This window comes from Condylura cristata, unplaced genomic scaffold (genome assembly GCF_000260355.1).
Source record: "Condylura cristata isolate star-nosed mole 26May11 unplaced genomic scaffold, ConCri1.0 scaffold00022, whole genome shotgun sequence".
Lineage (NCBI taxonomy): Eukaryota > Metazoa > Chordata > Mammalia > Eulipotyphla > Talpidae > Condylura > Condylura cristata.
Window position 1 is genome coordinate 34,899,577 of NW_004567123.1, and position 11,507 is coordinate 34,911,083.

The window sequence follows — 11,507 nt, forward strand, 5'->3', positions numbered from 1 at the left end:
GCCGGCGTCTGGGCGGAGATTCTTCTTCCCGCAAGCAGCCGCACAAGCCCGCGCCCCCACCCCAGGGCGCAGGCCAGCCCGGGAACCATGAACACTTCCTGCTGCCTGGCTCCCCCTCAGCCCACGCTGCCCCGAGGCCCGCGGGACCTGGCCGCCCCCGCCTCGGGCAACCAGAGCGCAGGCAGCGCCTTCTGCGAGCAGGTCTTCATCCAGCCCGAGGTCTTCCTGGCGCTGGGGCTCGTGAGCCTGCTGGAGAACATCCTGGTGGTGGCGGCCGTGGTCAGGAACGGCAACCTGCACTCCCCCATGTACTTCTTCCTGTGCAGCCTGGCCGTGGCCGACATGCTGGTGAGCGTGTCCAACGCGCTGGAGACCGTCATGATCGCCGTCATCAACAGCGACGCCCTGGCCCTGGAGGACCAGTTCGTCCAGCACATGGACAACGTCTTCGACTCCATGATCTGCATCTCCCTGGTGGCCTCCATCTGCAACCTGCTGGCCATCGCGGTGGACCGGTACGTGACCATCTTCTACGCTCTGCGCTACCACAGCATCATGACGGCGAGGAAGGCGCTGGCCCTGATCGCGGCCATCTGGGCGAGCTGCGGCGTCTGCGGCGTGGTGTTCATCGTCTACTCCGAGAGCAAGACGGTCATCGTGTGCCTCATCACCATGTTCGTCGCCATGCTGCTCCTCATGGGCACGCTCTACGTGCACATGTTCCTGTTCGCGCGCCTGCACGTCCAGCGCATCGCGGCGCTGCCCCCCGCCGAGGGAGCGGCGCCGCCGCAGCACTCCTGCATGAAGGGGGCGGTGACCATCACCATCCTGCTGGGCGTGTTCGTCTTCTGCTGGGCGCCCTTCTTCCTGCACCTGGTGCTCATCATCACCTGCCCCACCAACCCCTACTGCGTCTGCTACACCGCGCACTTCAACGCCTACCTGGTCCTCATCATGTGCAACTCGGTCATCGACCCGCTCATCTACGCCTTCCGGAGCCTGGAGCTGAGGAGCACCTTCAAGGAGATTCTCTGCCGCTGCCCCGGCATGAACTTGGGCTAGGAAGCCGGGGCCAGGGGCGCCTCCCGGTCCAGCCGAGGGGTTTAGGAAGAGGCAGGCGGGAGGCAAGGTGTGCTTGGGCCAGAGGGCCCCGCGGTCGGTCGTGGTAAGCTCGCAGAGAGGACGCTGGTCTCCAGCGGGCTCTGAACAGACCCGCGGTGGTAAGTCACGCGCTGCAACGCCCCCACCAGTCTCCAGGGGGCAGCAGTGCGGGCCGCCCCCGCCTGCCACCTCCCCTGCGCCCGGCCTCACCTCACCACCCTGGGCTCCCAGTCAGACAGAGGAAGGATTCGCAAGTCAGGCTCAGGCTCCCAAGCCCACCTGTTACACCGCCCCCCACCCCAGGCCCAGAGGCTGGCAGCTGCCGGATGGCTTTGTGCTTCGTTCTTGAGGACTGAGTTTCTCTCTGGACAGTAAAACAATCCCCTAAAACGGTGAACTCGGACAGAAGCACCGCTCTGATCGCCCCCCACCCACTGTCCTCTCGAAACAGATGGGCTGTGACCCCCCTCTGCCTTTGCTGTTGATGTTGCGTGTGTGCATCCCATGAAAACATGCCTGTGAGACCAGATTTTGAATCCTTGCTGCTTTAAAGTAGGGATTACTGGTTGCTTTAAAATCCTTTTCCCTCTGGCTCCCTTTCTGTCTTAAAACGAGGGAGGGGGCCCTGGCCCGCAGGGCACGAGTCTCAAGAGCTCTCAAGAGCCGGCTTGGCTGGGGCTGCAGGGGTCCTCACAGCCTGGAGCTGCCGTGGCCGAGCCGTTTGCTGGAGCAGGCGGGTGTCCTCCCACCATGTCCCGACACTCTCCAGACTGCTGGTTCTCTGCTCTTTTGCTCACATAGTGTGAGACTCGGCGTCCTGGACCCACGCCTGGACCTGGTCAGGTGAGAGCTGCCCATCCCCGGAGGTCAACGCCCATCACTGCCTCTGCCCTGAGTGACGTGGGTTGGCGCTTTCTGGCTGCGCACGCACGGATCCTTCTATTGTGCTGTGACTTTGGTGTATACTTGTGTATTTCTTGTGTTCAAACAGATGTGAGGTTTTCTTAGACCATCTCCTGTTAACAGAAACTATTTCATATGCTTCTGGCTTTCATTATGATGTTTGGAAATAATAAAAGGCTTTTGTCGCTGCTAAATGTGTGTGACATTAGAATCACCGACTGGGAGCCCCCGGGGGGTTTTGTGTGGGTCCCACGCCTCTCGCTGCCCTTCGGGGTGGCCTGTGACCACCCCGCGGTCGCCAACACCTGTCCACCCGGCGCTGGTGCTTTCTGGAGCGACAGCTTTTAACCAAACCATGAGACGCTCCATTTAGTCTCCAGAGACACCAGGCCACAGGCTCGCACACATAATGGAGAGCCTGGTAATTGCTGGGTATTATGCACCCCACGAGGGCACCGAGGGCCGCCTGGGTTTTTTCGAAAATTAGATTAACAGCTATGGGATTACAAGGCCCTTTACTATGTGAAAAGCGGGAAGCTTGCTTTTCACTCCTTGACGTCAACGTCCACATTATTTCCTTGTATCCACTCAACAGACCTGTCTGGTAGGCAAGGCATTTTACGGATGAAGAAACACAGTTGCAGAAGGCTGGTTACGAGCGGCCCTGGACAGAGTGGTCACGGCGCTGGTTAGGGTCACATTATCATTTGTGTCCTGGGACCATTTGCACCCACACCGTGTGCCAACAGGGCTCCCCAGCAGTTCAGACCCCTCCCCTCCTGTGCACGTTAGTCTAGAGCAGAGCTTCCACGCAGAATTGCCCATGAAGTCCCCAAGGTTTTGGTCAAGTGCAAAGCCTGGTTGCATGTCTGACCCTGACCGCCCCCAGGGCCACGTGGCTGCCTGGCTGGGCCTCCTGCCCTCAAGCGGCCGGGACACGGGACGTGCCAGAGCTCCGCGCAGGCAGGGGCGCCCCAAGCCTGGCGCGCGGCCCCCCTCAGCCTCGGCGGGCGTGTGCGCCTGTCACCCATGGACTCCGCGAGGCAGACGCGCCGGCCAGATGAGGCTCCGAAACGCAGAGGCGACGGCGCTCGGCTATGGAGACACAGCCAGTGAGGGGCAGGCAGCCCCACCCGCCTCTGCCACGGGGACGAGTCGCGAGGGGCACGGGCATGTCCACGCGGAAGGGGACGCGTGCGGTTTTCTACGAGTCCAGAACGCGTGTCAGGGTTCCCACAGCGATGTGAGAGCCCCCGCGGCACCCTGGCTCTGCGTTCCCAAGCCTCTGGGCAGCCCTGGGAAACGGCTCCCATCGGGGGAGCAGCCCCCAGGACCTCACCCCAGACCTTCGCCGGGCACCCAGGGGACAGCGCAGCGGCAGGTGAGGTTGGAAGTGCTGAGCTGTGGACGAAAAGCGCGACGTCACCAGCCCTGCCACTGTGACGGCGGGACGGGGCGGGCGGCGGAAGCCAGTGAAGCAAGTCGGGAGGAAGATAAGTGCCAGATGGTGTCACTCGTCTGTGAGACATAAACAAGCCACGCAAATGAACAAAACACAACCAAAATAACTCTGCACTCGGGGAGGAGAACGGCCGTGGCCGGAGGCAGGGGCGGGGGCGGCCCTGGACACGGAGTGGTGCCGGAGCCTGGCGCTGCCTGCCGCCTGCCGCAGGCAGCTGTGGCTGGCGAAGCTCCGCCCGGGCGCAAGGAGCCCTCATCCTCTCCTCCCACAAAACCAAAATGCATGAAGTTTGCCACCCTTCCCAGCACAAAGCACAGAGACCCCCCTCAGGGCTGGCCAGGGCAAAGTTTGGGGAGCCTGCCGAGACGGAAGGGCCCCTTCCCCGGACCCTCCAGACTCGGGCGCCAGGAAGGGCTCCGGCCCTCCTCTCCAAGTCCACCCAGCCCAGAGCGGGCATCAGAGGACAAGGTGGGGGATGCGGGTGAGTGGGAGCGGCCAGGCCTCATGTCGCCGCATCCAGAAACACGGCGCGGGGAGGCCGCTGCGTGGCCCCAACTCTGGCAGCAGGCAGGACCTCAGTGGCCCCTCACCCACGACCCGGGCTCCCTTCTGTTTTCTTTTATTTGTGCACACAGAACTGGGGTACAGGCCACAGGCACAGGGGGTGAGAGGACTCACCAGACAGAGCGGGGAGCAGAACAGGCCGACTGACGAAGTCCACTGCCGAGGGAGCAGCGGGCGGTCAGGAGAGGGCTGCCGCGCCCTGTGGGTCAGCTCCAGGGCTGGCGGGGATAGAACTGGCACTGAGGTGGCGGCGGCAGCCTGCAGTGCTGCGCCTTGACCCCCGCGCCCCCAGGGAGGGCCCTCCTTCTGTTTTCTTACGTGGGAAGTGAGAGTGAATCAAACACACAACGTGCAGGTCAAGGTTTGCTGGGGGGCGGCGGTGAGACGCCCGCGGGCGGCTGGGGAGCCCGGGCCTGGCCCCGCGGCACGTCATCGGTGGGGAATGTGCGTGGGGCCCGGTGGCTTTCTGGACACCTCTCCTGGAGCTTCCCACGGAGGCACGTGCCCCCAAGAGTATGCCGGTGACATGCAGGGTCCGATTCGCAGGCTGGGCGGGGCCTGGGGCTCTCCCTTTCTGGCCGGGAGGCCAGTCGCCACGTGGCGGCCTCTCGGGTGCAAATCAAAACTGGAGACAAATGCTTTTGAGCTGAGCGGCAGCTGAGGTGGTGCTGCAGGCTGAGACGTCGTCTCGCACCCACGGCCAGGGTATGGCCTTGCGAAATCCACAGGGGTCACAAGTCAATGAACCTCCCGCGCTTGTCTTGTCAGGGAGTCGTCCTTCATCCCCGGCTCCGCCAGAGGCCTCCGCAGGCAGCTGCTGCTTGTGGGCAGTGGGAGGCCAGCAGGTGAGGGGCTGGCTTCAGGCGCACCCCGAGCCGCCTGCCAGGCGCCCCCAGCCGCCACGGCCGAGGACTCCCTCCATGCCAGGCCGCCAGAAAACCGCAAGAAGAACGGAAACTCACTAAGAGAGGCAAAGCCGGCCTGGGGCCTGAGAGGACGCAGTGGGGGTGCCCCGCCAGGCTGCCAGGCATCGCTGCTGGAGCGGCACCGGAAGCCCCAGGCCGGCGGGCCTGCGGCCTCGGACGCGACGCGGGTGCTGCGGGCTCTGAGCCTTCCGGCCCTAGGTCGTGCCCCTCTGAGAATGTGACCGAGTGCTGGGGACACAGCCTCAGCTGGCCGCAGTTTCTCAGCGCTCCACGGTGAGGGTGAGACTACCTGGCCTCAGGTTGGGGCTGGGTGCTGGCAGCCGGGGCCCTGCTCCCCCCGGCGTGGGAGCGCTGCACCTGTGACGCGGGGCGGCCCCCAGCTTCCGGACCGGCAGCCCTCCCCCCAGGACGTGCAAGAGCGGCGGGGGCCTCGGCACTGGCTGGGGTGGCGCCGGGACGTGCCCTCGGGGTCACGCACAGAGTGGTAAACCAATGCTACCAGTACGTTTACAAATGTGGCAAGGGGCACAGCACCGGGAAGCTAAAGCCGCTGCAGCACGTTCCATCCCGGCCTGGAGGTGACCCCCAGGGTGCAGCAGACCTCCCCTGACCGCCCTGCTGCTCCCTCCGCAGTGGACTTCATCAGCCAGCCTGTTCTGCTCCCCACTCTGTCTCTGGTGAATCCTCTCACCTGCACCTCTGGCCTGTACCCCAGTTCTGTTTGCATAAATGAACGAATCTTTAAAAAAAAAAAAATGTGTCGACCACTCAGCAGTTGGCCCCCAGCGCGGGGCGTTGTCTTGGAAAACAGAGCCTCCCCTTCTTGGCCAAGTCTCACCCCTACCCACGCCAGCCGGTGCCAGTTTGGCGACCACCTCAGAGCTGACCGGCCCTGTTCGGCGCGCCGTGACCCTCGTCCCGAGCTCTCCTACGGTCTGAGTTCTGCCCGCACAATGCTGGCTGAGGTGCGCACGGACCGGCTGCCCCCCGTGGTGCTGGGGGCGGGGGGCAGCGAGACAGCCCAGCCCGCAGGAAGCCCAGTGGGCAGTGAACGGGCCGCTTGGCAACCACCACCTGGATTCTTTTCATGAAAAAAAAAAAAAGCGAATTTTGGGCAAATAAAAAGGTCATACCTAAGCAGAAGGCAGCAGACCAGAGGGCTGCAGTGAGGCGCCCCGGAGCAGCCCCCCATTCCAGAGAGGAAGCCTGGACCCGCCCCACCCACCCACACTCCCCCTTGCAGGAGCCCTCGTGATAAAGTCCTTCCGCGTCCGAAGTCCTCGACCTGCCCAGAAGAAAACGGCCCCCGGAGACAACGGACCGAAGGTGTCCAGCCGCCGCGTCCGCAAAGCAGCGCAAGCCCCAGACCCAAAACTCGAACCTCAGATGGACCTTCGTTGGGGTGGGGGGAGACACTTGTCTCAATACCTTATAAACCGAACTGGGGCGGGGAAAGAGGTGGCTGGGTGGGCCCCCTGTCCCACAGTCTCTTTCCCTGGGCTTGAGCCTCACTTTCATCAGCCAACACGCTCTTCGCCTGCCGCTGGGCCTTCCAGCCCACTTGGCCTTTTCAGAGTGGACGTTTGCAGGGAAAGGAGCAGACGGCTCCGGGCGTGTTGTTCTCTTCTCTGCGGTCCCTGCACTTAGCCTCCGGCACCCCGGTTTTCTCATCTGTAGCAGGAGTGCCTCTGTTCCCACCAGCCGTCTCTGAGTGGCTGAGAAGGCTGAGCTCTCCCGCCCCCGGCTCACTTCCCTGCCGGGGGGGAGAGAAGCAGCGATGGCCAGGTCAAGGCAACCAAGCAACTCGGTGTCCCGGAGCCCAGCCAGACGCGCTTGCAGGGAGAAGCTGCCACTCACAGGGAGGAGCCGCTCTCGTTTTAAAGTCAAACCCTGATGACCTCGTCGTATTCCCAAACTGGGCTGGTCACAAGTCTTCATCATTTCAGGCCACAAAACCCCGCTCAACTGGCTTAAGCAGGGGAGGGGAGGAAGGGAGGGAGCCATCTAGGATTTGCTACATCTGGGCATTGAAATCATGTCATCGGAAGCCCCTGTCTCTTGAGACTAGTTCTCTCTCCTTTGGCTTCTTTCTTGAGTAGTTTTGATTTTCGCGTGTTGGCCTCCTTACACATGAGACTTCTGTTAGCATGTGACCAGAGGTACCAAGGGACCCCTGAAGGGGTACAGGTCTGGTCATCCCTGTGCCTCTTGATGCAGAGATCCGGAAAAGAATTACTGTGCACAGACAGAGAGGGCAGAACGGATTCTAACAGGTTTCCCAATAAAACTCCAGATATTGCCCAATTCCTGCTGGCGACTGCCCAGTCCACAGGCACAGCCCAAAGCAGTGCAGCTGGGGCCCAAAGCGTGCCACAAGCCACGCTCCTTCCTCTGGGAACCACGGAAAACGGCTGAGCCGGTCCCGGAGAGCTGGGACACAAGTCCCCAAGTTCAAAATGCACCGCATATCCACCATAAGGTCAAGAAGACAGCTGGCGCTGTTCCTGCAAGGACCGGCAGCAGCCGCCTCACGAGTGTCCTCCAGTGTCTGTGTCTCTCTGTTTATTGCACCTCACTGACACATCCACGTCACCCCTCTCCAGCTGCCCCCCTTTGGGAAATCCAGTCCACAGCGCGCTGGGGTTTGCGGTACCAGGTGGGCACACGGAAGCGGGGCAGGGAAACGCCCCCATGCACTGGGCTGTGACGCTCCCCCTCTCCTGGACTGCGCCTGTGAGACTTGTGCCCACTCACCAGCTCCAGGAGAAAGCAGCTTCTCGTCCCTGATGGTCTCTTGTCCTTATCCCACAGCCCAAAGAGGAGGAAATGAGCCAGCCACGACCCACCACTGGAGCCAGGGAGCACCAGGCTGGACTCAAGGCCCCAGCGCCACCTGGACCTCGCGGGCTGGAGAGGAGGTTCTCACGAGGCAGCCGGAGGCTGTTTCCAGAACGAGGCAAAGCCAACCCCTGCCAGCTTCTCACTCCCGGCCCCGCCCACAGGCTTTCCCGGGGATCCTCGCAGGCTTGGTTCGCCTAACCCACCCCTTCTTGCCAGCCTCAGGGGCGATTCTGCTCCCCTTACACCGGGTCATTGCTCCGAAACTCTTCAGTGTGTTCACTGTGGACTACCGGAATGCCCGTGCGTGAGTGTAGGTAACAGCATAAAACACGCGGTAGAAAAGTGGCTTCTCGCTCTGGTTCTCACGTTCAAGAACGCACAAGTGCTCGCTGGCAACGTGATCTGTCCCCACCCCCAGTCTCATCCTTGGCTTCACAATACCACTCGGGGGAAGTTTTGATTTTTCTGGGTCACGGTAGTCATCAGAAGTAATCAAGTAGCTGCATCATGAATCAGACAGAAAAAGAAGTAAACAGTCACTTTTAAATCAGTGGTAGAAAGCAAAACTGTTCTCTAATATCCTTTCCATTCTGAATTTCTCCCTTACTTCAAACCACGTGTACAGATTATTATTTTAAATGAAGAAGTCATTCCTGAGAATGTCCTCGCAACGGTGCTCATAAAAGCTGAAACATGGGAAGACCAAAATGTGTATAATGCTAACTTCTAACTGTCCATTATTCATTTTATCATGCCAGCCTGCCTAGGCAACACGCGAGACGATGCCAGCGGGGTCTGCTTTTATGGGCGAAGGTGGCAGCCTTCCCGCCACGGCTACTTCACCTCCTGAGCGCTCTCTTCCCTGCCCCTGGACCTCCACGGGAGCCCTGACCCTGCCCGCAGCAGACACCCTAGCTGAGGTCCCAGGAAGCAGCAGGTGAGGCTTCACCCCACACGCTCTGTCGTGCCACCTGGCTGACCAACACACACTCGCCTCCCCTCCCCACCGAGCAAGCGTCTCCTCCTTCCCTCACGCCGCAATGACCCAGAGGAGCTTCAGAGAGCAGCTTCAAGGTGTTATGTACATGGCAACCCACGGGCTGCTTCTCTTGCTGAAAGTAAAAGTGAACACGAGTTCTATCTTCGAGTTCTGTCTTTGCACGGACATGGACTTTGCTCAGAAGTGGCTGCCATGCTCATAATCAGTCTCTAGAACACTCAGGCTGTGGCAGACCGTCAAGTCCAGGAGCATGACACACAGTGATGAGGACAGCAGGCAAGAGAAGTCACGGTGGCCCGGGCGGTGGCCACCCCCAGAGCTCAGAGTATACCCCTTTACTTAACCTGACACCTCATTTTACTCTCTTTAACAGGTAAGAAAACGGAGGCGCAAAATGGATAACTAACTGTAACTGAACTCCATCAGTGCCACTGGTCTCAGACCCCAAGATCGCAGAAGAGAAGAACTCACCCAAGCTTTTTTTTTGAGACTTTTTCACAAACACAGCACAGCCCAGAGGCTGATCAGCAAACGATACCACCGGAGTTTGCACCGAAGCAACTAGACTTGAGCTGAGCCCCAGCTGAGCTTGAGGCGCAATCTACCCACAGGCCAGGGGCCCATGAATAGAAATCCAAAGCTCGAGTCACCCGAGCAAAGGCCCCCCCAGACGCTGACGGGCCCCCCAGACGCCAACTCCCGCCCACTACGCACTCGGCCCTTCCTCAGCCCTCCTCAGCCGGCGAGCGTGACTCCTGGCGATGCCTACCCTCACCCCCTTTCTGAACCTACATAGTCTCATTCTCCAGGAGCTAGACCTGAGTTTTTCTTGTCTCCTTGCCAAGCAGTGTGCAATTAAAACATTGCTTTCCTCAAAAACTGGTGCCGCGGCGACTGGCCTCGGTGAGCTCACTGCTGGGCAGGAGCAAGGGCAGACAGCAAGCACGGGTGCCACACGAGCTCTGAGGAGCCCTCCGACCGCCTAGGAAGGAGCTTATGCCAGGGCAGCAGTGGTGAGGCCTTGAGGCCTGAGTCTGCTGCCCACCCACCCACCGGGAGCCGCCAAAACGTCGTCGGACCCTCGCGGGCTGGGGACGGAGGTCATGCCACATAGCCCGCGGGCTGGGGGCCCGGATGCGATGAGTCTTCATCTCAAGACGAAGGCTCAGAGAGGCAAGAGATTGTCCCGCGTCACACAGGAGATCGTGGCGAAGCCTAGAGGAGCCTCTAGCTCAGAGCCAGAGCCAGAATGGTTTCCACATTTGCACAATAAAGCAATTTGTAAGGCAGAGCTGGAAAAAACATCCCAGGCATTTCATAATAAAAATTAAATTGTTAAAGGACTTGCACATCTAAACCGCTTTAAAGAGGAAATCTAGACATGTCTAGAAAAGAAAATAACCAAACCTGTAAGTCTAGAAGGTTCGACAAATGGCCAAGAGCGACTTTGAAAAGAGAGCAACATCTCTTGAATGGGTAAACAGAAACTTGTGAAAAGAAACAGACCCAAAGCTGTCTGTGCTTCCATGTCTGTGCCTGGATGGTGACTAATTCAGTTCACACACACACACACACACACACACACACACACACACAATGAATCAGTGGGACAAGAAGTGACTGTTGCAGGCGAGGGGGAGAATCTGAGTAATTACACATTCTCCAGAATGAAAGGTCAGACTGTCCTACCCAGGGACGCTGTCACACGAGCCATTAGCCATTTGAGCCATCAAGCTCTGTCCTCGGTGTTCTGATAGTTTCGGAAGCTGCTCTGCGTGCAGGAGCCCAGTGCCCCGCGCGAGCACACCGGCCCGGCCCGGCGCAGCACGCCGCTGCTGAGGCCTTTGTCTCGGAGCAAAGACGCTGAACTGAGACGCTGCCCCTTCATCATGTGGCCCACAGCTTAGTGGAGGAGCAGGGACAGCTGCCTGCGGCCAGGCGTCTCCCTGGGACAGCAGCATCGCTCTCGGGATCTGCCTGTCATCTGGTTCAAGAGGCGCCCCGGGCTTCTATTGAGCAAGTCCCTGGTTTTTTGTTTTATTTTTTAATTTTATAACAGTTTATTTTTACATCATTTTGTACATTTTTTTTTGCCATCTCAATAGTCCCTGGATTTTTTTTACTATTCTCTGAAAGTCCTTCACTCCTCAGAGGCGAGCGTTTTTCTCCTGGGATTTGTCTGCAAATAAAACTGCAGACACAACGGACTGAGTCCGAGTACAGGAAGGAGGGGGAGGACACAGAGCCGGGCGGGAGCCAGCGTTCTGTCCTGCTCTGGCAGAACCTGGCGGGGTAACACAGGCGGGGGCCTGGCCTTCACGTGTCACTCGACCCATGGGTAAGGTGAAAAGTGGGAACGTCATCAGTGGCTGTAAGCTGAGTTCCGGGGTCCTCGGGACCAGAAAGGTGAGGTTACAGGAGCTGCACCCACGGGAGAAAGACTAATACCAGGCGGTGTCTCTTAGACCTGGAGACATGGAATACACAGAACTATAACGAAGGGGCTGTCAAATCCTAATCAATAACAAACTCTTAACACCTGACTGCAAAGCTGACACAACCAGAGGAGGACGGGGTGGAGAATTGTTGGGGTACGAGTGGGGACAGGGCATGGAAGTAGGCATCTGTAGAAGCTTGAACCCGTCGCCCTCAGAGCAGACACACAGCTATGAGCACACTTTATCCCCATAAACATGACACGGTGCGGGGG

General features: G+C 59.7%; 1 protein-coding gene across 1 annotated transcript; it reads left to right on the forward strand.

Annotated features, from left to right (window-relative positions):
• The first annotated feature begins 85 nt into the window (after positions 1-85).
• On the forward strand, positions 86-1,062 carry MC3R (melanocortin 3 receptor). Its single transcript, XM_004686902.1, has one exon. The coding sequence runs from the start codon at positions 88-90 to the stop codon at positions 1,060-1,062; it is 975 nt and encodes a 324-aa protein (XP_004686959.1). The 5' UTR covers positions 86-87.
• Positions 1,063-11,507: the final 10,445 nt, after the last annotated feature.

What these genes read in the sequence shown, in the direction of transcription:
- MC3R (XM_004686902.1), top strand. Translation starts at nt 88, where the DNA reads ATGAACACTTCCTGCTGCCTGGCTCCCCCTCAGCCCACGCTGCCCCGA.